The 27,011-nt window shown below is 44.4% G+C and overlaps 1 protein-coding gene across 1 annotated transcript in view; it reads right to left on the reverse strand.

The window, feature by feature from the left end:
* Positions 1-27,011, reverse strand: part of NSL1 (NSL1 component of MIS12 kinetochore complex) — a 260,539-nt gene that overhangs the window by 13,033 nt on the left and 220,495 nt on the right. Inside the window, exon 4 of the mRNA XM_069608536.1 lies at positions 26,266-26,320. Within this exon, the coding sequence (XP_069464637.1) occupies positions 26,266-26,320 (55 nt within the window). The remainder of the gene's footprint in view (positions 1-26,265; positions 26,321-27,011) is intronic.

A 27,011-nucleotide genomic window follows, 5' to 3' on the forward strand; every position in this document is an offset into this window, starting at 1 on the left:
TTACTCAGGAGAGCTTGCAAAGAGACCAATAACTCTTACTATTTAAAGAAGTCTGTTGGAATGCATAGTGCTTTAGAAGGACATTTACAATACTAAAAAGGGCAGTATAGTAATATAATTATAGTTTATCCTGACAATTGGTGACTGTTGTGTTGTAAGTAGCATTAGAATAAGGGACAGAAAAAAAGTTAGAATTTTAGAATATGGAACCAGAGGTTGGAATGCGAGATTTGACAGTTACATAAATATGATTAAAGGAGTTGGTTCATGCCGCAAGAGCTCTGATTAATGGTGGTCAGTATTATAGATAAAACATTTGGCGACGAGGAAGAAAGATAAAGAAATCGCGGTGACCGTAACGTGAAAAGAAAAGGCAATTGAAGGTACCATGTTCAAATGAAATGAGGATTTGGATGTATGGAGACGCACTAAATGAAAGAAATAATGGGAAAAACCGCCACTAACATAGTCGGGTGCTAACATTGGAAAGGAAAGAGTGCCTGATGCGATTGTGCTTGATTTTAAAATAATATAAAAACGTTTGCACATACCAGAGCGCACGAGGAAAGCAGACACGAGTGACTGGGACTCGTGAATGTACATAAACAAAGTGATAAAGAAAAGCACCCTAGAACGTGGAATGCGTTTCGAGGAAGTGCTCCATGAGTAATGACCAAAGTAAAGCACTCTATGCAGCGTAAATTACGTGCCGCCATTTTAAGGATAAATAAACACTATCGTGCATATCAATGAGCCAAAAACATGCCTGTGTAACAAAATACTACACAGAGCAGTGATAAGGATATCTTTTCTGCAGCCAACGTATAAATAAGGACACAGTAAACGCCCCAAATCATAAACTCAAATTCAATTCACAAATACATCCAAAAAAAGAGGCAAATGTGAATGGAGTAAGTGAACAGTACACGGCAAAGTACAACACTGTAACACTGTATGGACACACGATGGCTATCCTTTAGTATACAGTGTTTGCACAATAGTGAAATATAACAGTGAGGATTGCACGATTTAGGTCCATACAAACAGGACAAAAACAGACATAAAAAAATAAAAATAATAAATACAAAATTTTTATTTATGTGTCTCAAGAATTTAAAGTGGTAATGAGAAAGGACTTAATAAAATAATATCTTAAAGTGAGCACAATATTGATAAAAACTAAAACAATTTACAAGCATTGAGATGTCTTCTGAAAATGGAAATGCAAGTGGAGATATGAATGCAGCAACTACAAGTCCAGTGTCGCAAATCATATCAACAGATCCAACAAACTTTCTAAGAAAGCCTAACCCCTTTGATCTAGAACCCCAGGAGAATCAGGGGCAGAGGTGGCAAGAGTGGATTGAAAACTTTGAAGAGTTCTTAAGAGCAGTAGGAAATCAAGATGCCGTCAACAAGCTGGATATCTTCACAAACCTAGTAGGGAGGGAAATTAAAAATGTTATTAAGACAATACCTCCAGAAGATAAGTCAACGTATCAATTGTTAATAACAGCAATAAATGCAAAGATAATTGTCCCTCCCAATAGAGATTATGAGCGGTACATCTTCAATCAGTGCACTCAAACCCCAAGTGAGACCATTGCGCAATTTGCATTGCGCTTGCATAGAAAAGCCATGTATTGTGATTTTTCAAACTTTAATGATGATGAGGCAATCAGGCTGAGAATAATTGATGGTTGCTTGTCTTCACAATTCAGAAAGCACTTATTAAAAAGATCACTTCCACTGAAAGAGGTACTTGAATTAGCACAGTATATGAAAGAGTAGATACTCAAGCAGCCAACATAGAAAATCCCAAAGGGATAGACACCGTTGCTGTCATGGGCCAGAGACAGAATGTACAATGGCAGAGGAAAAATCCAGGTGAACCTCATTGGTATAACAATCGCAAAGGTTATGGAGAAAGGCAATGTTATAGGTGTGGATTCAAGTTCCCGCACAAAAGTCAATGTCCTGCTCTAGGTCACATGTGTTTACGCTGTGGTCAAGAAAACATTTTCAAAACATGTGCAGAGAAAAAAATCGAGTGGACAAGCAATCCAACTCCGAAGATTTGAAAATCAACGAGAATTCAATATAAGGACAAACATGGAAGGAGGGGAAGAAGCAAAATCAAGGCCAGGTCAAACGAATGTACAATTGAACCAACCAAAATTTTGGCCAGGATTTGTGAGGACCATGGATGCTCTGTAAATTGATGAAACTAGACAAGCAGGACAAACAGGATTAGAACAGGACTCATTGCCACAGACCAACAAAAAATGAGAATTACATGAGTGAAATATACAATGATCCTTATGAAAACCCTCCAGTTGAAAGTAGAAGAAATGTCAATGTAAATGAGGAATATATAGGCTACGATATGTATGGCAAAGAATATGTTAGACTAATAGATAGAGCATCGGATGAAAGTAGAGCCATACAAGTAACTATAAACCTGGGAAACCAAAACATACCTTTCCCGATAGACACTGGGACAACAGTGAATGTGATGAGTAACAAAATATATGAAGGAATATCGCATCTATATTCACTGCAGATGTCAAGAGCCAACATATTTCAGTGGGCGCTACACAACCATTGACTGTAAAAGGAAAATTCATGTGTGACTTGATACACAAGGACACTCATATTCCCGCTAAAATTTTTGTCATTGAAAGTCCTGTAGAAGGAAGATGCCTTATCAGCTGCAAAATTGCAACAGGTTTGGGAATCATTAACGTGAATTATAACAAAAATGAGATGATAAAGGGCACTCCACCTCAGAGACAGGATATACAAAATGTAGTGGAGAGCGAAATGAATATGGAAGTGATCAAAAGGAAATTTCCTAAATTGTTTGAAGGAGTAGGTAAACTGAAAGGAGATGCACTGCATCTTCATATTGATTCAAGGGTTAAGCCAACGCCACAACACCCAAGGAAAATAGGGTTTCATCTCCAAGAAAGAGTGTCTCAGGAATTAAGACAGTTAATTGACAATGATATAATTAAAAGAGTAGAGAGTGGTCCAACACCATGGGTGTCGCTGCTAGTAGTGGTTCCTAAAGCTGATGGGCGCATCCGATTATGTGTGGACATGAGGATTCCCAATGTCGCAATACAGAGAGAAAGGCACCCCGGACCTAGCATTGAGGACATGGTTATAAGATTCAATCAAGCAACGAGATTTACAAAACTTGACTTAACTCAAGGATATCACCAATTGGAAATTAATCCAGAGTCCAGATATATCACCACATTTGCAACCCACAAAGGCTTGAATAGATACAAAATATTAAGCTTTGGAATATCTTCGGCAGCGGAAATATTTCAAGAAGCAAACAGGAAAGTGATTGCTCCTATGAAAAACACATTTAATTACAGTGATGACATACTGATATATGGTACTATGGAAAAGGAACATGAAGCACTGGAAGAAGTATGTATGGCATTGCAAAGTAGTGGTCTAACATTAAATGAGTCTAAGTGTGACGTAAACAAGAAGAGTCTACGTTTTTTTGGACATCTATTCTCTGGCAAAGGGATAAGAGCAGATCCGGGTAAAGTAAGCACTATTCTTGATCTAGAGCCACCAAGAAATATAGCTGAAGTGAGGTCATTTTTAGGAATGACGGGATATTGTGCCCGTTATGTGCCTAATTTTGCAATGTTGACGGAGCCCTTGCGACAGCTATTAAAGAAGGAAACAATGTTTGTGTGGAATGAAAAGTGCAAGAATAGCTTTGAGCTAATAAAGAAAGAACTTGAAGGTCGACAGTTGTCTTATTATAATCCAGAGTGGGAAACGGAAGTGATAGTGGATGCAAGTCCCGTAGGTGTAGGAGCAATTCTAGCGCAAGTTGAGCCAAAGCACCCGGAAAGACATGTCATAATGTTTGCTAATCGAGCTCTGAACAGCATTGAGCAGAAATATTCACAAGCGGAAAAAGAAAGTTTGACTGCTGTGTGGGCTTCTGAGAAGTTTCATCACTTCATAATAGGAAAGCCTTTTGTGCTCATCACGGATCACCAAGCTTTGATATCTCTATTTGGAAATCCACAGGTGAAGATGCCTCCACGTACTGAAAGGTGGGGAATACGATTATAAGAATACGATTATCGAATTGTACACAAACCAGGTAAAGAAGCGAACCCTGCTGACTACTTGTCCCGACATCCGACAGCAAAGAATGAAATGCAAGTTGAAGTAGAGGATTATGTATCATGTGTCTGCTAACGCCTTGCCACCAACGATATCATGAGCGGTATTCATTGAAAAGAGCAAAGGTGATCCGACGATTCAAGCAGCGATAAAATTAACAATGACTGGTCAATGGAAAAGATTGGTGGCAAAGCAAGAAGTTGGTGAGGAAGTAGATATAAAGGAATTGTAGAGGATGTCGAAGATATGTGGAGAGCTAACATCAACAAATGATGGCATGCTGTTAAGAGGAAATAGGCTGGTGGCACCTAAAAGTTTAAGGAAATCACTAGTGATATTAGCGCATGAGGGTCATAGAGGGATAACGAACACAAAGAAAATGTTAAGGAATCATGTATGGTTCCCGTGGATGGATGCCATGGTTGAGAACTTTGTGAAGAATGTTTTGCATGTCAAGTAACTGCACCTGATAGCAATGCTAGTCCACTTCATATTGTTCCTTTATCTGAAGCGCCCTGGAATAGGGTATCTATGGACTTTTATGGACCATTGAAAGAAGGAGGATATTTGCTGGTGATATTGGATGAGTATTCACGATTTCCATTGGTGAAACATGTAGCTTCGACAGCTTTCCATCATGTGGTGGGAGTTCTAGATGAAGTTTTCAGTGAGTGGGGAATTCCAAAAACAGTGAAAACTTATAATGGTCCTCCATTTCAGGGGCATCAATTTGAAAAATTTGTAGCATATTTGGGCTTTAAACATCAGAAAATTACGCCGCTGTGGCCACAAGCTAATGACATGGTGGAGAAATTCAGGCTCAATCGAAAAGGCAGAAAGCTATAGTGGAAAATATGGTAATAACTCAAGCGGTGTCACAAATGCTTCAGAACTATCGTAATACTCCAAATGAAATGACAGGATATTCTCCATCTGAACTGATGATACGATATAGACCTCAAACTCGTATCCCACAGTTAAATGATTGTACCCTAGAAGAGGAGGAAATAAGGCAACGGGATGAAGAGAGGAGAAAAAGAGTTAGAGAATGGACTGATAATAAATGGAGAGCAAATGATAACATTGAAGTGGGAGAAAAGGTGTTAGTTCGACAGAGATCATGTTCTAAATTGGATCTGAAATACAAGCTGGTGGTGTGGAGAGTAAAGAAAGTAAAGGGTCCTATGATCATTGCAGTTGATAAGGACAATCACAAAATTACACAGAACACGTAATTTTTCAGGAGGCTATTTCAAGAGGATCAGTTTGATGATGAGCCAGACAGGTCAAGATGTGGGAATGTTGGAGTGAACGACGACATTTCGACATGGGATGAACTTTCGGTGAACTCAGGAGATCTCCGGGTTGTAGCGAAGGAGTAACTAAATGTACAAGAGATGGTCAAGAAACTGGTAATGGGTTAAATTTGGGTGATGGAGATGTAGGAGGTAGGATTGAACCTGTTAATGATGGAAGACTGGAACCTGGTGTTCGAGTTGCAGTAAATAAAAATCGTCCTTGTCGTGTAGTGCGTAAGCCAGATAGGCTTATTGAGCAGATGTAGGTGTATAGACAAGCCAACAAACCGTAAGTACAGAATAAGCATTTTTAAGTAAGGGGGGAGTTGTTGTGTTGTAAGTAGCATTAGAATAAGGGACAGAACATGTTAATAGTAGTTAGAATGTAGAATGTTAGAATATGGAACCAGAGGTTGGAATGTGAGATTTGACAGTTACATAAATATGATTAAAGGAGTTGGTTCATGCCGTAAGAGCTCTGATTAATGGTGGTCATTATTATAGATAAAACAGTGACAGTTTATAATCATCAAGTCTTTTCAGGGAAAGTAGTCGAGACTTCCTTATTTTTACGATATAAATGTCCTCTATACACCTGCTCATGATTCAAAATAACATTTACCCCAAAATATGTAATGTGCTGTTGAATACTGCATTGGGTGTTGTGGACAGAGCTCGTACAGCCTACAAACGCAGTATTTTCAATGTTGAATCGATAGCCAGCCAAGCAATAGGATGTCCCCGATTATCTGATTTGCTAAAGGATGATTAGAGGTACAAATAAGTAAATATCCTGTCTAGGATCATCTGCGTCATCCCGAAAGACATAGACTTGGGGGTCCTGATGGGATTCCTCCAAGGAGGAGAATTGGTCACCGGGAGAGTGGACCCTCTGGGACGTAGGAGGGAGGGATGGGGGTCCACACATCCCTATGCCTCAAAATGTCCTTGAATTGGCCTGAGAAATCAATTAACTCTGCCATTTTGTTCATAGAGGCATAAAACTTGTCCCTGGTCCAGAAGGAGGAGCTGGTTCATGATGTAGGGCCCTAGAAAGAGGAGAGGAGGCCGGAGAATAGCCCTCAGGCGAAGAAAGGGCCTTCCTGGGGTCCAAAACGGGCGAATTAGCCTTACAAAACTTCCCCTGAAGCTTTGGGAACGTTTTTTGCTGAGTTTACCCGTTTTGGCGCGTCTTTCGGCGCTGGAGCATCTTTTGCCGCTGCTGCGTCTTTCATCGCTACCACATCAGAAGTTGAAGATTCAGAGGGAGCGCCTGCTACAGACAGCGGTTTAACACCATGCGTAGGCCGCAGAGGTGGTTGCACAGAGGGCGCTGAACCACGAGGTTCGAAAGGCCCAGGCAAAGACTTCGACAAACTTTCCTCAACGGGTCCACCAGGGAGAGTTTGGGGGTTGTGTGCTTAGAAGCATATGTTGCAGGAGTGTCCCTTTTGCTGGGATTTGACTTCCCCATAGCACTGCTGGCGGCATGCCTGTCGGGGCCAGCGACAGACACCTATAAGCACAAGGGCTCCACAGTAAGGTCACCGGCCTCCGAATCGGAGCCGCAGCTGCCCACAGATTACTCGTCTGAGGCGCCCAAGCCGTGGGGGGAATTACTCTCGGCCTACATGGCGTAGGCTGTTCACCGAGCTCTGCATTATGCGCAACCAATTAGATAGGCGGAAATAAACTATCTGGTGGGACCTCGACGTGTGAGGGATTTTGGGCACACTACATGTCACGTTAGGGATAGTGTTACAGTCACCACCATGTCAATGTCCCTTTTTGATCTTTGAAAAAAGATGCAATACTCTGCGATTACCACTAGATGTCAGACTATATGCACAGCATGTGATTCTAAGCAAATTCACAAGCATCAGAAATTACATATATACAAATTTCACAGCCCTTGCTAACATAGATGCCAAAATTGTCATTATCTGAAAATCTGATGGCACCACATAGTCTTAAAGGAAGAACCTTGCACTGGTAAACGCATGCCCTAGGCCTAAAAATTTCAAGAAGGACCTTTGCAGAGGCCAGATCGATAGTCTTTCAAATCTTTGGAATAAAAAGCCTCCCCCAGTTCAGATATCCAGCTGCACAGTGACCATCTTAAGTGCTCGTCAGGCATGCAATAAATGAACCAGGGGAGATTCAGTATATAGTACAAAGCCCTCCAGCCTTCTCCACAGAAAAGAAAACAGGAACAGAGGTATAGGCAGGGCCATCTTAAGCACTTTTGGGGCCCTGGGCACGGACATCTTTAGGCCCCCCCTCCACCAAACCAAAGGAATTAATGGAATCAAGAATACTGGTTGCGCCCCCCCCACCCATCGTGCTCACAACCTATACATTGAAATGCTGTCTCGCAGCATAATAAGAACGTTTACTCCCTTTAAATCCCCTTGCCCTCTTCATTCTTGCTCTAATCAGAATGATAAACAAGTAGCATTTGTAGACCAACATTAGCAGTCTACAAAGGGGTTACTGTTCTAGTACATACAGAATACTTTTGATCAATAACACCCAGGAAGGTAGATGTAGTATTAATGCAGGGTCGTATGTAAAAGGTACATCTAACCCATAATAGAGAACTCACATTTTCTGCCTCACAGAATGCAAAAGTGCTCATGCATGGATAGAAACCACCAATTGGAAGGAAGGAGAACGCTAAACATACCATAGCATGGATAGTGGAGGCAGGTTAGAAGCTAACAGGAAGGTGTCTTTATCCAGACAGGCTGAGATTAGAAGTGGGATATGGTTTTTAAATAGTGTTGCCATTAGATATCAAAGGAACAAAGGCCTGTGGTGTGCGATATAAATATGCTCACTATTAACACATTGAAACCACGAATAAGGCGTTTATGAAGATCATACCATGAGAAGGCAATCTCTCGGAAGCGCTGACAATTTTTAAAGGTTTAGGGACTGGTAATATTGAGAGGTTCGGCAATACAAGATTAAATGAGATGCCAAGGATCACACATGGGTTGAAGGGGTGAAGCTGGGATTTGGAAAGTACACAAATCACATTATCAAACATGACCATTTTTAAACAAAATATTATAGAAGGGTGTCATGCAAAAGGGGAATTATGCTAGCTTAATTATCTCCATCATCAAGGGAAGTATATAAGAACCAGCATACCAATCGATATGATTTAACAAATTTAATCTGGGTTTGCCTTTTGTATTTTAAAGCTTTAAATACTTCCAAAACAATGGCTTGTGACATTTTCATTCATAAACGTGCATAAAAACCTTCAACTTTTACCAAAAAGCAAACCGTTTTTTGTGTCAAAGAAGCAGACCTTAAAATATGTTTGCCTGTGGCCTGCAACATATGGTCCGCTCTCTTCTGTCTACCAACCCTTCCACCCAAATGGCCAACATAAGAAAGATCAAGTAATGGGCTAAATGATACCAGCAGCATGCAAGAAGGCAAACCTCACAGAAGACAGCACAGTAATGTAAGATATATTAGATGATTTGACCAGGATCACTGTATCGTCTGCCGGCAAATCCAGGATACAAACATGAACGCTGTTGTTCCATAGTCTTGAATTTGGATACTTATTCACCTCTTGGACTAACAGTTTATGCCATCGTTGGAGGTGATTGCCTAGGTTTTACAACACCGCATCTGAACAAACCAATTTCTAGCCCTTCACCATATGGATGATATGTTAGTTTTTATAGCAACCCCTATCTGGTACAGGAACATTGCTGATAATAGCAGATGTTGTTCTGCAAAACCAATTACATATGCAAGTAGGTTTATAAACTTCAGACATAGGAAAGGCTCAGCATATGAACACATATCTTTGCAATGGGTGCTTCACACAGTCAGCTAACTTCTGAACCATTGTGGCACTCAATTTATCAATATGCATTCCGCCATTGCCTATTGCACATGATCAACATAATTCCCACAGGAAGGAACGAATGCTACAGACTTGTGCCGTAAGGAGCACACAAACTAGTATACCACAGTGAACACAGAAAGCAATGCATGATGTGATCAAGACAGAATGCACTTGCCAAAACATAAAGGCAATGGTTTTAATGCTAATGATGGGTTATTCATAACGTGCTTAATACCCATGTTGCTCCTTGGTCCGTGTCGTCTTGCTTCTAAGACAAGCACGTTGCCCCTGAGCTATCCTCCCTAGCCTCAGCAGAACCTCATAAAATATCCTGACGTGTGCTATTTAAGACTGGTGAACAATGGAATCTTACTTCTTCAGATCAGCTAGCCTTGTGGGGCCCCCTCCAAGGTGGGGGCCCTGGTCAAGTGCCGCTTTTGGCCTCCCATAAAAACGTCTCTGGGTATAGGCACCTTTATGTTGTAAAGACTTTCTATAAATCCTACATCGCAGAGATTCTGGAGATCTACAATCGGCTCTCTGTGGTGATCCTGGATGAAGGGGGATACAATTGAGGAAGGTGCGGTCTGCAGGCTAAGTGATGTTCACCTTACATGCAAGTAAAATTCAATGCACACCAGTAGGTGGTATTTAACGACCACAAGTGTGGGGACAGAAGGCATTACGAGTTCAGCAGTAAATCCGCTGGAAAACCACCCAACGGAATAACCGTTACCGCCACTTGATCCGGCAGATTTACCACTGGATTACAAGTGGTGGTGGTGGTGTTAGGCCCCAATAATTTTGAGTCCATAGGACTCCAATAAGTATTTCAGTGGATTTCCCCCCCCCCCCCCACTCCAGGGCCAAACTCTTAGCATGGCAGAGCGAATAAAATGGTGGTAATTCTGTTACCGCCACTATTTTCCCGCCCTGCCATGCTCGTTTTAGGGCAAGTCTTGCAAGGCGTGGAAATTCTTGCTTAGTTTACGTTCATCCCTCTAACTTCTATAGCACCTCACAGGTTTGACTACATCTGGTCTGGAGGGCACAAAAAGCAAAACATTTTCTGGGCCCATACTCGGGATTGACAAGAGGTAGAGAAGGATTAGATAGCAGCTTTAATATCGCAACCAGGTCCTTGGCAGCGCTTGCACTAGTTTTGTACTTTCCCTGCTGATCATATATTTTCACACGAAACAGCTCAACGGGTATTCAGCATGGTAAGAACCTCTTTGTCAGAGGCAGAGAGACAGTAACACACACACAAACACACACTCCTCCACTCCCCTCAATACCCCCAACAGGGGCATCCATAACCTTAGTTGTGAGGGGAAGATGAGGGTAGAGTCAGTTACAATGATGGGGTGAGAAGGCTGTGCAACTCTACATCACTGAAGGTGGAAGCATGATCACTGCGTGTCAGATGGACGGTACCAATGGAGTGGATACTGTACTGTACTGGAGCGGTCCCACTCCACAAGGAGGTCATCTGCTCATAATTGGCATTGCATGTTTCAGCTCTTGCCTACAATGGCTTTATGTACACTTCGCTGAGAATAGTGGGAAAGCATCTGACCCAAAAAGACATGAGCTAAGAATTCTAAAGATCATATTAAGGCTAGATGAACTTAGGTAGCTACCCTTCTGCTGGATAGTGGCTTGCTTTTTACCATGTTTGTGTGCAGTAGACCCCAAATCACCAGCCCAGCACTGAGGACTTCTCTTCAGTGTGTTTATTTTCCCTGTGTTAAGTGACTGGTGTCCCGAGTCTCCAATGATTTGTCTTCCGAAGGCAGAGGATTACATTTGTTCGCAGAGCCACAAATGTGCCATGAAAAGAACTACTTGTGTGCCTAAAGGTGTAATAGACAGGTCCTGGCCACAGTGCCCAGAGAGAGGAAGAGCACTGCCAGGCCAGAGACCTAAAAAGACAGAGTTGTACAGCTTCAGTAAGGTACAGGTGAGGACAACAAGGCGTGCCATGGTGGTGCCTAAAATGGAGATGCTGGACTGAATCTAAATTGGAAATACCGCTGAGACCCTAGCAGTCACTCCTGTACAGGCTGGGTCATCAGGATGGAACTGTAGGCAAGCCATCAATAGGCCCATTAGCTTGCTCACAAAGAGTGTACTCCACCTGAGGTGTAAGACGAACCTCTGGAGCGAGGCTGTTGATGGCACCCCCAGATAGCTGCTGTATGGGTGCGGCCAAGGGCAACAACAGTACAGTCACCATTAAAATGTTTGGAATTAACACATTACCAGGGACTGGTGGATTAGAGAAAGGGAATGTAGTTTTTAAAAGCCAGAAGACTTCCGGTGTCGAAGACCTGCATCTAATGGCAAAGGAAGCCTTTATTTAAAGAAACAAACCACTAGAAATTCAGAAGGTACAAGTACATCACTGATGCTGCGGTCCAGGGTACTGAAGTCAACAAGGGACAGATTTTGCATTGTTTATAGCCAAACTGTTGAGGCATAAATGTCCAAAATAGGACCAGCACCGAAGACAGTGGTTGAATTGACTCTGCAAGAAATCTTCATCAGACTGGTCCAAGCAGAGAGAAGTAGTGAAGGCAAAGAAGCTGATGTGTGCAAGGGGTAGAGTGGAACTGAAAGTGGACAGAGGCCCACCCGTGCACAAGTACCCATGCTTTACAAGACAATTGTTCGTAGCTGGGGTATACATGTCCCTGCAGTCTGGAGGGAGGGCAAGTGATAGCAGTAAGCACAAAGCCTTTCTCAAACAGGTAATCATAAAAACATTCCACAGGAAACCAGATTACTACTTATTGATTAAAAACATTTGATGCACTTGGAGATTTTTATGGCTGATACGACTACAATAAGACATCAATTCAGCTACCCCAAGAACAGAATATTCATTGTGAAACAGTTGTAGATTTTGGTTTGGTTAGTTGCATGAGTAAATCAAACTCCAACAGGTGGAGAATGTTTTTATACATCATCTATTTGGTGTCCCTCCATCGACATCTATCTACACTGTACACTTGGAACTGAAAATGTCCCATGTTAAAGGCTTAATCATAGTATGACCTTAAGATCTATTGTCTTCAATATGGATGAAACATACCAACAAACTCACCCAGGATGTACTGAAGAGTCTTTTGTGGTTAGTATCAGTTTAACAGTTACAGATGTGCACAGGGTAAGCTCTGATGAGACAACCCAGCATTTATAACTCGAGTTGCTATAAGCCTTAGGAATAGTCTGACAGATTTTTCAGGAGGAATGGGAGGAGTTTTGCTCTAAGCACAAACCCTATAGATGCCACTAGCCCCAATTTTCGGATTTGGCTACTGTACGGGAGGATCGGTCAATAGGACACCCCCTCCCACTGCATCTCCCACCCTGGTGAAGACTCATGACTCGTCGGCAGCCCACGGGCCCCTGGGCCCAGGCGGCAGCAGACTGACACGTGAGACTGCATCACCACGTTATGTGGCAGACCACAGACGCCATCTTGTACTAAGCCAACTCCATTTTGTTAGAAACGTTTAGATCTAACCCAGACAGAGCCAACGTGCACACTGAAAGCTGCAGCTTGACCCCCACTCGACCGCGCTCACAGAGGCCCACACTTCACCCACCCCCTGCCGCATGGCAGATCCGCTGAGGACTCGTTCTCACGAGCCACCAGACACGAACAAACAACAAAATAAAACATTGTAGCTGTTAACCTTCCGCAGTACATCATTGCCCCAGCCATGAACGGGAGCATTAGGAAGTAACTGAAACCAGTCCCCAAAACCTGCATGCCCTGACCCTGTACCAAGCCCCCAGCGTTAGACTGTGTGGCGCCCTACACCCCTGCCTACCCCGAAAACTCTTGTAATGTGTAGAAACCATTTATGTAATATATATGTCGTGTTGACTAACATTCGCTGCTAACGTGAAGAAGAATGGGTAAAGAGTAATATGCAACAGATATTGTTTATAATGTGAAGATGTACGAAGACTGGCTAACTGATAACAATATGCAATAACATGTGTTGCCCTCTTTACACATACACCTGCCTAACACTACCTCATGTTTGTATGTCAACTATAGATGTGAATTGTTGTGCTAAAAGGTATGGCCCCCAGTTAGTATTTCTTCTAATGCAAATGCATACAAGTCATCTTAGAGACCCCACGTGTTGTTATTAGAGCCTCAACCAAGGGACAGTACACCGCCTTGTGCAGGATGCCGCGCACAGAGCTGCAAGGCCATCTCCCCTCCTCCCGCCCAGGCCCTCCAGAGATAGCTGGTGTTCAAACAGCATAGCCCTGCCTCCCCTCCCGACCCTGCTGGACCTATTTCAAGCATCCACCTCCCCCATGTCAGAGGCCGCCACAGCCTGACTCCATGACTTAAGAGCTACCTGGTCCTAAATCCCACCGTCTCTCAGGCACCAGTCAAATGGCACCAACGGGCCAGTGGTATCTCCGCCGACCCAAAGTTAATGGCCCTCAAAAGGGGGGCGCCCACCCTTGTACCAACAGATCATAATACCATCCCTCATCAAATCTACCAAGACAGGGTGGTCGAGTAACCCCTCCCATGCCCCGGACTATGCACATGGGACCAGATTGTTTGAACCTAAGGTATCTTCACAACTAATGTATTGGGACACTTCCGATTGCATACCAATGTTCCTGTCTGCGTATTGATCCAAGGTCAGTGCTTACAAGAGTTATAAGCCAACGGAAGCATGAAGTGTGATGAATGGGTGTGAATGTGTGGCCAAAAGGGCACATGTCAGTTTAGTTACCAATCATCGCTACAAGGCATGTCCGGCCCGGCACTCCACCCTGATGTGCCCAGCTGACTTCCAACCCCACGTGGCGCTGCACCAACGTCCACCAATCCTGAAGAAGCAACTGCCTACAATGTATACCCCCTAGACATCAGCACCCAACCCCCATGATTATGTGCCCCCTATAGCTTGTGTCACCCATGACGTTGTTCTGTAAATAAGTAGGCATGTCTTTGCTATTGTCAGACAGAGCGCTCTCGGAGTTTGCAGAGTCCTTTGCATGCCCTATATTGATTAGGATAAAAACCCTTTTGATCTCACCCGCACTTGGTCTTGGTCTCATTCCCTCCTGGGGTGTGTCCTTCATTGCCTCTCAATAGGGGGGGGTACGTTTTCTGGGGACGCTTACATTCACTACATACCTCACCATAATTAACCATCATGAGAGATATTCTCTGAACTTGAAAACACGTATGCCGCCTCTCCCTATAATCAGTAACAGCTGGTTGGGGTCTCGGTGCAATGGGCATGAAATGTGTTTCTGCTCTCATTTTTTTTTTTTTTTAATTTCTTTTATTGATTTTATGCAAACAAAACAACAAAAACCAAACAAGCAGCATAATCATAATAGTTCAGTTACACATCAAGTTATCGTAAGCACTGCTCCCATTATCCCTCCCTTCCCCCGTGAACCTATTTGTCAATCCCTTTCAATGTTTGGCACATGCGGCCGGGTTTCGTTCTCTTCGTAGTCTGTTGGATCTGGTACAATTCTGTTATTAGCGTTTTCCAAACCAACAGGGTACCCGCCTCCCCATCATCAGCCCGGCTACTCGGTTCTTGCCATGCCACCGTTTCAGCCTCCGCCCATTTCTTCAAGTCCTTCCACCATACATCCACCTTAGGTTTGTGGCATTTCTTCCACCCCATGGCGATCCTGCGTTTTGCAAGCACATACGCCAGATTTCTCAGTTTCTCAATATGCTTGAGCTTCCGTGGCCTACGGAACCCGCCCAGTAAGCAGGCCCAGGCCGTGTCTGTGACAAGAGTAACCCCTTTATCAGCCAGTTTCTGTGCCACTTCTCCCCAGTAGCACCTGATAATCGGGCACGACCAAAACATATGTGTCATGTCAGCGTTTTCTAGGTTACATTTAGGACACACTTGTATTCCAGCGTTTCGGAACTTGGATATCCTCAAGGGGGTCATGTATGCCCTATGCGTTACATACAGCTGTATTCGTTTTAATCTGGCATTTCTAGACACTTTTTTGTGGTAACCCAGGGCATGCTCCCATACCCCGTCCTCCATCGGGGCCCCCACTTCCACCTCCCAGTCCAGCCTCAGATGTGTTAAATCTTTCCCCGCCTTAGCCATCACCATCTCATACAGTCTCCAGATCTCATGACCCCCTTCGGACATATCATATATTGTTTCCAAAACTGCACCTGGTTCTTCTATCATAACTGTCTCTGGCCAGGTATTCTTAATCATCCGTACCAATCTAATGTACGTGACATATTAGCCCTTGTGTAGCCCCGCTTCTTCGTTGAGTTCTATAAACTCCTTAATGGATCCCTCTTGCCAAACATCGCCTAGCGTTGCCAGCCCCACTGATTCCCAGTAGGTCCTAACAATCGCCCTCAACTGATCATCCCCTCCTGTCAGAGCAACCAGCGGTATCTGCGGGAGGCACGGGCACGGGACTTCCATCAAACGACAAGCCCTACGCCAAATTTTCCATCCAAGCCTCAACATCGCAGGACGCCCCCTCATTTCAGTTTCGGACAGCCAAATCATTTCTTTCAGATAAAACGGGGCGCAGTCCTGTCCAAGCACCCTATGCTCAGGGGTCACTTCATCAGAAAGCCACTTGGCCACATACTGTAACTGTCCCGCCAAGTAATAAACCTCAAAATGAGGCAGTCTGATACCTCCTTTTTCATAAAAGTTCTGCAGTTTCCAAAACGCCACTCTATTTCGGGTACCGTGCCACAGGAAGTCCCTACACATGCTATTCAATTTGCTGAAAAACCTCTTGGGTATTATGTATGGGATATTACTGAAGTAGTGCGGGATCCTGGGCAGAACTACCATCTTAAGCATGCCCCCCCCATCATCGCCAAGGGCAATCTTGCCCAGAACTGCATGCGGTTTCTAATTTTCTCGACGGCTACTTCCGTATTGTGTCTGTGTTCTTCTTGCACCGTGTGATATACATCTACGCGCAAATAGCGAAAAGAGCTAGTTGCCCATGGTACCTGTAGCACCGGTAGTCCTTCTACAGGGATCCCCTTATAGCTACCTAGCGGGAATATGACAGACTTTTGGGGGTTCACTGAGATGCCCGACAACTCTGCGTACCTTTCCATCACTTCAAGTATGTATAAGAGATTTTCTTCTGGGTATTGCAAGTACAGTAACAGATCATCCGCGTACAAGGATATCAAGTGTCGTTCCCCTCCTACCTCAATGCCAATCGCATCATACTGTGCCCTAAGGCATATTGCCAGAGGCTCCAGGGCCAAGATATAAAGCATCGGGGACTAGGGGCACCCTTGTCTGGTACCTCTGCTAAGTTGCCATCTCTCGGATATCACCGCTCCAGTTTGGACCCTGGCAAGCGGCTCGCTATATAACATCTTGGCCCACCTGATATAGCCCGGCCCCATTCCATACCCTTCCAAAGCAGCCAATAGCCATGACCACTTGACCGAGTCAAAAGCTTTAACTGCATCTAGAGACACTATCGCCATCTCACCCTCGTTCTTACTACCCCATTCGACCACCCGGTGAAGCCGCCTATGATTGTGTGTTATGTTTCTGCTCGGGACATAACCCGTTTGGTCAGGATGTATGAGTCTACCAATCACTTTCTGCAATCGATTTGCTAGGACAGCCGTGAGAATCTTGCTGTCCTGATTCAGCATCGACAGGGGCCTGTAGGAGCCACATCTGTGCTCCGGTTTATTGGGCTTGGGCAGCGGTATTATGATCGCCTCTCTGAGTGACTCAGGCAACCGTCCTATCTCAAACGCTTCATTAAGCATGTCTAACATTGGGGGAGGATTTCCTCTCTGTATACTTTATAAAATTCGCTGGGGAACCCATCTGCTCCTGGGGTCTTACAGATAGGCAGCTGCTTCACAACCTCTTCTAACTCCTCCAACGTGATTGGCTCATCTAACTCCTCTCTCTCTTCTTCACTTATCTTGGGCAGCCCTATGTCTTCTAACGTTTCGATTATCTTGTGCTGGTCACCCATCTCATCGTCTCCGTACAGCACTTTGTAATATTCCACAAATTCTTTGTTAACCCCCTCTTGTGTGGCCACCTCATCTCCGTCCTCCCTAATAATAGTCCTGATCGGAGGCCTAGGGGTCTCGCTTTTGTATAGCCAGGCCAAAAGGCGGCCTGTCTTGTCTCCCCCTGCGTGCTGCCGCTCAACATATTTCTTATAATTGAGATTGCAGAGTCTTTCCCAATGCCCTGCACATTGCTGCTGTAGTTGGAGTACCAGCTCCGTGTCTACATCACCGCTCTTCAATGCTATTTCTAGCTCAGTTTCCACCCTCTGCAGGTCAGCCAAGACCCCACCTTGTAACCCTCTTGACTTAGCAATGGCCGCCCCCGCATCACCACCTTAAAAGCTTCCCATAATGTGCCCGCAGAATCAACACTCCCAGTATTCTCTTCAAAGAAGTTAGTAATCTCTTCACTTATATCTTCTCTAAAGACTGGATCTTTGAGCGCCTCTGCTCGGAGGCACCATGTAGGGATCTTCGCCCTCGGGGGGCAATATTGCCATCCGAGGATCAGGGGTGAATGATCCGAGAGGACCCTGGCCTTATATTCGATTTGAGTGATCTCAGACATCACATCTGCTGTGGCAAAGACGTAATCGAGCCTAGTATGCAGTTGGTGCGGGGCTGAATAGTGCGAATATTGCCTCTCAGTGGGGTGTTTCATCCCCACCCCAGATCACCGCGCTCCCTATACACGTACTAAGATTGGTACACAAGGCTCTGAAATATGTTGCTGTGTTTTGGTTGGGGGCATACGTGTTTACTATGCATACCTCCCTGCTCTCCACCAGCCCTCGCAATATAGCCATCCTTCCATCAGTTTCAACTACCTCTTGTATCGATTTGAACGGGACATGCGGTGCCACCCAGATTAACACCCCCCGGGCATATGCAGAGTATGGCGAGCCCACTACGGTCCCTCTCCACTTTCTCTTAACCAGGTCCAACTTCTCTCGCGTCAAGTACGTCTCCTGTAGTAGTGCGATATCTATTTTCTGCCTTTTCAGATACATCATGATTTTGTTTCTTTTCAGATAGCTGTTAAGGCCCCTGACGTTCCACGTTATTATCCTGAGGTCCCCCATAGGTCATTAATAAGCACCCTCGCCGATCCTCCGCCGATTACGCCCCTTCATGCACCGCAAGTTCACCATGCTGATTCTTCCAAATAGGCTCGAAACAAAACTTAATCTCCCCATGACCACACACACACTCAACTTCCCATCCCCCCACCTTCCTCCCACCCACCCCTCCCCCAACAATACCCTCCCCAACCGTTGCCCAGCTCCATTCCTGGATCTCAGGCACCCCCACATCTAGCCCTGCCTAGCTCAAGCTTCTACTCAGGGCTCAGTAGGGTTAAGCCGCCCTAATGGCCGCTGAAACTAGTAATCTATTGGGGTAGGTCGTCCACGTTCTGTTGCTCCTTTCAAAAAACATTACGTATACAGTTGCCAAACCGTTACCAGTTACAGTTACACTCACTATATTCCAGTCCAAATCGAGCACCTGGCTCAGATTGCGTACAAAGTTCAGTTAGTTACAGTTTCTCTGTGCCATCAGGGTCTTCCTCCTTACGGAAACTTCATTCGGTATGATCCTGCCGGTCACGATCCGCTTCTTGTTCCGGGCAGCCCTGCAGGTCCAGCCATGTGACAACATCCTCAGGGGTATCAAAAAATAGTGCTTTGTTCTTGTGTAGCACTTTCAATCGTGCCGGATACAACAGCATATATTTGACTCCCGCCGCCCTCAGCCTTCTTTTGACGGCGACGTAACTATACCTCTGCCTTTGCACCAGTATCGTATAGTACGGGTATGCTGTGATGTTGGTGGATGCTCTCTCTATCGTGTCGCCCTTCCGAAAATATTCGAGGATCTTTTCTCTATCCCTGTAATTCAGGATCCTCGCTATGATCGGTCTTGGCGGGGCCCCCGGCCGGGATATCGTCATTAGGGCGCGGTGCGCCCTCTCCACTGTAAATCCCTGCAAAAGATTCCTGGCTCCGATCCCTTGTATGATCATGTTTTCGACATAGTTTGTGGGGTCTTGGCCTTCTTCCCCCTCCGGAAGGCCAACCACACGAATGTTGTTCCTCCTCGCTCTTCCTTCCGCCTCTTCCACACGATTTTCCAGGTTGGTGACCTGTTGTTTTAAGACATGAATCTCCTTCGCATTGCTCGTGCTAACATCGGTATTAATCTTCACCTCACTTTCCAGACCGCTGGTCCTTTCTGCAAGTGCTCTAACATCTTGACGCAGCAGGGTGAGTTCCGTACCTACAGCATCGATCTTATTCTCTAGAGCTGTGCGCAAGTCCGCCATTGCCAAGTCCCATTTTTCGCTCAGGCCCGTTATAGCCTCCAGGATCTGGTGCTTGTCTCCTTCGGGGGCGTCATCCGCAGTGGTCACGACCATGCTCTGCACCGATGTTGAGGGGTCCGTTGCGTTTTCGTGAAAGTCTCCATCGTGGGTTGCTTAGTCTTGGTTCTCAACCCTTTCGCCGACATGGCGCTGCCCTCCACTCTTGTACGACTCCGCCTTAATGCAGCTATTGCACTGTCCTCGGTCCGACAAAGGTCTGGCTCCCAAGTCTCCTAACTCACATTCGAGATGGCACTTCGAATTGTCTTACGAATGGGCTATGGCCTCACACTCCCCATTCAAGTTCCGTAGGCCTCGTCGCCCAAGCATCCAATGTTATCGGTCAGCTTGCCGAGGCTCCATTAACGTATGCCAGGCCGGGTGCTCTCATGGTGTTAATTCGAACACTCCGACATACCTCCCTGTCGTACTATTCCTCCAGGCAATTTACAGCAGCCATATCCCGCAGTTCCGGGGAATCAGTGTCATTTCTCCACGGAGGCCTCTCTTTTGTTAGCCGCCATCTTGGTGCCGAAGGGGCCGCACAGTCGCGCCAACAAAAATGTGTATATTTCACGATTCCCGGGGACTATGAACTTCTCCAGCGAACTTCACTTGGCGTGCGGCTTCCGACACCTGATCCCCAAAGTTCTAGGCGCTCGTTACAGTTTCAACGGGTAACTTTGGCAAAAATAGAGTCGGATCATCAGGAGCTCCTCGCACAGCACGTCCTATTCCATGGCCAGTTGGCCACGCCCCCCGTGTTTCTGCTCTCATACTTAGTAGAATGTGTCACCCATTTAATTAACTTATGCCTTCCCTACAAAAAACTTGGCGAACATGGTACAAAATAAAGGAGGATAAAAAAGCATGAATCACAAGCCAATACAACAAAAATGATTTTCTGGAGGGCTAGGAGACAGAAAGCAAAAAAATGCAGTTTCAAATGCGTTTTCAATTGAGAAAGAGTAGCACTCGGGCAAATAGGAAGAGACAGAGAATTCCAAAGAAAAGGGGCAAGAAGTTGGAAAGAACGAAACATCAAAGAGGCACAAGGAGGTTGAGGGACAGAAAGACTAAACTGAGAGGCAGAACCTAAATCTCTATAAGGAGAGAATAAGGAAATCAGGGAGCATAGATGAGGGGAAGCCAAGGCATGAATGGATTTGAAGAACAGACACAAGAACTGGAACTCGAGACACATCATATCATAACAGAGGAGCAAACATACCAAACACCTCCCTTCCTACAATAGCTCATTTGAACTAAAGGCCACACAACTACAAGGTGCATGGAAGTCCCAAATGGGAAGAACAGAGCATCTCGTACCTGTCACTGCCAATAAAACAAATTCACCTGCTTCCATTCATTCATGAAAGACAAATATCGATACCTCTCTCCGTCTGGCAAATCAGAACCAATAAACTATGGAAGCAATAATCTGTTGAGGATACCGCTGGGAGATGGAAAGAGTCACCAAGCAGAAGAACCTAAAGGCATTCAACTCACAAGAAACTCAAGGGATTAACCACATCACCAATTATAAAGTAAATCAACTCCTGAAGGGGCTCAGCAAACTACATCAACACACGGACCATGACCATATACTATACGTCCAAGTCCCATCTACTCAAGCGTATCAGCAAATCCTTCAGTGTGTTTATTTTCCCTGCGTTAAGTGACTGGTGTCCCGAGTCTCCAATGATTTGTCTTCCGAAGGCAGAGGATTACATTTGTTCGCAGAGCCACAAATGTGCCATGAAAAGAACTACTTGTGTGCCTAAAGGTGTAATAGACAGGTCCTGGCCACAGTGCCCAGAGAGAGGAAGAGCACTGCCAGGCCAGAGACCTAAAAAGGCAGAGTTTGATTGGGAGCCAGTGCAGCTGAGCCAGGTGAGGGGAAGAAACTGGCTGACCAGGGAAGACAAAACAAGATATGAACTGAGAAATAAATAAAAGAAAGCAGTGGAAAGAGAACATAGTTAGGTAAGCCAACATAGGGAACTTCCATAAAGACGTGATAAAACTAAGGTCTGAAGAAGAGTTTTAGTGGAAGAAAAGGTTAGAAGGTGCCTTATTTCCCTTTTGCTGAATAAATGAAACTGACAGGAAGGAACTATAAGAGGTGATTTGAGGCTGTAGAGAGAAGAGTCCAAAATAAATCCAAGATTGCAAGCCTGAGGAGAGACCGATAAATTCCAAGGAGGGGGAAAAAGATGGATAAGGGAGGATGAATAGATGGGGTAGCCAGGAAAATAAGATTTCTGTCTTTTTAGGGTTGAGACAGAAGAAGCTAGAAGCCATTCAGGACTGAACAGCAGAAAGAACAGAAGAAAGCCGGTGATGTATATCGTCGCCAAAAAGAGGAACATTTGAGTGTCGTCAGCGTACAAATGAACTTGAAACCCAAAATCAAAGAACAAAGAGGGGACGCATAGCCAGAAAAAAAACAATGTCTTTACAATGTCGATCAGCACATTTTTGTCTTTGTATAGTGCCCGATTTGCTGACTTGAGCTATTATGGAGGAATATCTTTATGGAGCTTTTAATATAGGAGAGTTTATAAATATATTTGGTCAAATGTTTAATTATATAAAATGTACTTTTATTGCAGATTAGAAATAAGTTGTTGTTTGGGACTTTTGTTATTAGAATAATACAGCTGAGTAGGTTTTTGATACAAAAGTAAATAATAGAGAAGAGATCATTTAAACATAATAATAAAATCATACACTAAATACTCATAATTTCCAAAGTAGGTTTAACAATTATCTACATCTTAATCATGTGATGCTTTGCAGATACCTTCACCGGGTCAGCACACAATCTACACAGGTTCCATCTTTACCTAGCCCCAATGTGACTCCCATAACCTCTAAAGTGTTGACGACATTACGTTTAAAACTCAAGTATTGGTGAATGGGTAATCCAAGTTTATTAAATTGCAGCAGTTACTCGCCACTATGGGAGACCAAACAATCAGGATTTTAGGACATCTGCAGCTCACCTCTTGTTAAAAGAGTATTTCATAAAAACATAAATGTGCACTTTTGTTTAGGTGTAATGTGCTGTACTTGCCTTATCACGCGGTTATTCTGTCATAACCACATCTGCAAGCAGGTATTCACTAGTTTTGATTCAGCTGTAGTGTGGATCAAAATACCTACAATCTAATATTCATCAAATCAGGAGTGCAAGGATGGTACATTGGGATCGTTATCTGCTCAATGCCTTGTTCTGTTCCTGCATTAGAGGAAGAACAATAATGGCAAGGTTGGTCAAACACCCACCCCTATATTCCAAGTACATGCAGAATCGGGCATGTCCTCAGCAATTTCAGCACCCGTCAGGAACACAACTCTGCAGCACACATTTCTGGCATCACCCCACTCAGAAGACCTATGTGATAACATATCTCAGTCCATTGCCCCCATTCCCCATCAATAACCTTGAAGCACACCTAAATATTAATTATTACCTGGTGTGCAATATTCACATACCCCTTGGATGCACCCCATAATGTCATTTGTGCATCAGCAAAAATTAGACAAATGTTGCATACTTTTGTTTAAAGTTAAATCTAGCCATACATCTTAAAAGCACACTGCCAAATAGTTGCATTGAATCTATTTGAGAAAATAGCCTAATCCTTAAGACTGGTAGGAATGCTACAAGACTGATCCTAAATGTGTTTGAACAATTGTACTAGTAAAATAAGAAACACAATAACCCGGCAACCCCAACAAGTTAGCTCCAAATGCATAGAACTTGATTTTAAAGATCATTGACATGCTGTTGCTCTTATATCTGGGGAATCTTCAGTACATTAACATCAATATCCTTCAATCTCAGGATTCGTACTTGGCACACTGTACTAGCGTGCAGCATGCTCATCATGCCATACCTTTCTGAATACCCTTGCTTTACAAATACAATCTATCATATATGAAGGCATCATGTAGCAAGACAGAGCCAACACATTCACTTTTATTAACAAACGTATTTTATTTTATGTCAGGATGGAGTAAGGCCTACCTTGCCCTTTGTTAATGTGGGATTTCCCTACCTAAAGGACAGTCTGTGTCCGTAAATTCAACTTAAAAGTCTGGCTGTGTCCAGAACCTATACCTGCCCTCACAATTAAAGATATACCATGTGTAGGGATGTCAGCACCAAAATAAACAGTGTTCAAAATAAAGTTCTAAGCTTCTACCAGCTCTGGCTTGTTTTCAACTCCTCCTTCCCCAAGTTCAAATAATTCCAAAAAAGGCCTGGGGTTCCCTTTCCAAGTACATCACAATTCCAGGATAACTCTGGGCTCCCTTCCCAAAGTCCAACACAGTTCAATCTCTTGGCTTTCAATGAGGCTTTGTGTTTCACTTTATAATCCTTTCAACTCCGTAACAGTTCAAACAGATGCCTTCTTTTACTTCAACACTTACACCACACAGCCTTCGTCTCTTGGCTCTTTCCCAAGTCGGGCTACTCGGTCTAGGCGCAGTTGTCAGACCGCACGGTCCAACCAATATAGGTCACGCAACTGATAACCCTTGACATTTTGTAATGTTTTCCTTGACCAACACAGGTTTCCCACCTTGTACCGTCTTGTGGCCAATGCTGGATTTGACTTTTATGGACTTCATTCATTCACCGTGCGTCACCCTTTCTCAACTCTCATGCTGGACTTCCTTTGCATCTTGTACTCATGAAAGACAAGTTGCTGAACGATGTAAAAAAAATAACTCTCAACACATACACTCATGGTGTCCCTGAATCATGCTGTTCCCATCTTCATCTTGTATCCTGGCTTGCAACATTCTGTTACTGCTGACTTCTGCAATTGTATTCACTCTCCCCTCTTGCTTCTCCACTCCTTTGACTGCTAACTCTGTCCTCTCCTTCTTTCCCTTCTCCCTTTTCCTATCTCCTCCCCTTACTTTCTTCTATGCACTTACTCTATCAGAATTGTCCCTGGACCTAGTATGATAGCAACCTCGTCTGTCTCCTCCCCACTCTCCTTACTGGTTTTTTCCTCCCTAACCCCCATCCAGCACTATCTGAAATGTCGTCATGCCTATTACGATAGTCGCTTGTTTTGTTCCTCCCCTACCTTTCTGCACCCCTCTCCCTCACCTTTTGTTTTTCTCCGGCTCTGCCAGAAATGTCGTCAGGCCTAGTAAGGTAGTCACCTGTCTGTTTCCATTTCCTTCCCACTCTCCCCCTCCCTTCCTTATCTATGTCTTAGCTCTTGCACTATCTGAAATGTCGTCAGGCCGAGTACGATAATTAATTTCACATCCTTACTGTTCATGGCCTGTAAAAATGTCATTGTATTTTCCCTTGTTCCCCCCTTAGCAGTCTTTTGGCTTTGCCGCATCTTGTATTCACTTTATTCTGTGATGTATATCCTCTTCCACCACATTGCTTTCACATCGTTCAGCAACTTGTCTTTCACACTTGCGTTCACTTCGTTCATAAGTATTCATTACAGGTTTTTACTTTGATCATCAATGCTTTCACAATAGCACATCTCACATAATTTCCATATCTTCTCTTTAGTTCATTAATATCTGTTGTTGTATTCCACAAAATACTTGACAACTTGTTTGTGATTCAACATTCTTTCATTTGTGTTCCAAACCCCATTCTTATACTTTTCAGTTCCGCGATCGGTCTTAAAACAGGTCCAATTCCAGCCCCTGGAGCACCCCGGTACAGGTTTTCCCTGTCTCGCACTCACCTGGGCTTGTCTGCTGCTCTGTCTTCCTTCTGTTCTCTGGATTCCACTTCACTTCTGGGTACGCGCCGGGAGTTTCAACGAGCAGCGCTCACTACCTGTGAAACTCGGGCAGTGGCGCACGGCTCTTCAGTGTCTTCTGTGTTCCCCAGCTACAGCTGGGAACACGCGGCATAGGGAACTGCAGGGGCTCCGACCTCGTCAAAGCCCGTGCGGGTCGTAGTACCTCTCACCCCTCAGCAATGCAAGCGTCCTCTCCACTGGCCCCTCTCTAGCCTGCTCCTCGCCTCGCAGATGCATCCTTCTCACCAGGCAGGTTCTCCTTTCCACGCTGGTGGGCTCTCCTTTTAAGCACCTGTGGCCTTAAATGGGTTGCAGGTGTGCATCATTCGTAGTTGTCTCTTCCTCATCCCAGTCTTAAAGGCATTATTGTGGGACAGTGTGTGTGTGGAAGGGATAACGACTTACACTACTCTACGAAGGCAGGGGGAGGGTAGGACTCATTCTCAGACGGGAAAGGGGGATACCATCTTTCACCTGAAGACATCCTCTCCTACACTCCCTTTGGTCCCGCCACCCAGGTGATCCTCCCTCACATATCCACCCCCATGATCAGAATCGAAAAGCGATGGCCTTTCCCTGGCCACCTGAGATGAAGATCCAAGTACAGTAGATGGGAGGATGCCCTCAGGTTCCTCAAACACATTTCAAACACAACACAGACAAGTATTAAAAATGTATCTGTATATACTCACGTTGATTGAGATCACAAATAATTTGTTCTCGGTTTACAACAGGCTGGTAGTCCCCCTAAGAAACAAGAGAAATATGCATACTTCAACACACAGAATGATATTAAACACTGGCCAAAGAGGTACGATTGATTTAATTTATTCCATAGTTATAATAACTGTTTATGTCAAGTTTTCTACATCTAATTACAACTTTCTTGCTTTGTCCTTCAGGTTTTTAAATTTATTGGAATTATTTGTGATATAACCTTACATCACCACACACATTTACATAGATTCACGTGATTCTTTGACGTTATTCTAGACGTAAAGACAAACGTTATGACATCATAACGTGAAATACCTCCCACGTGATAAAGATGGGGGGGGAGGGTGTTGTTTAGCAGCGACTAAAATGGCCACCTGAGCACAGAGCACGAAGACAAATCCTCCTGTAATCTGTAATATAGTCAACATGGAGGCAGGAGGTAGGTAAGTCCTTTATAATGATACACGCTTACCAGGTTACATTCCAGAAGTCAGGTATTAGAGAATGGAAGCATGATCTTGAATATCTCCAGGAGAGCCCACTGGCCCCCACCACAGAGGCGACACGTTTCCAACTGCGCTAGGTGGAACTCTCACAGGCAAACCAGAACATTCTCAGAACCTACTTCAGCACCTGCATTACTTTCCATTATGTCACAGCTTCAATCACACATATAGGCAAGCAGGGAAGGGAAGCAGGATACAACACACCTCGTGTCCTT

This window comes from Ambystoma mexicanum, chromosome 4q (assembly GCF_040938575.1).
Source record: "Ambystoma mexicanum isolate Mex_15411 chromosome 4q, UKY_AmexF1_1, whole genome shotgun sequence".
Taxonomy (NCBI): domain Eukaryota; kingdom Metazoa; phylum Chordata; class Amphibia; order Caudata; family Ambystomatidae; genus Ambystoma; species Ambystoma mexicanum.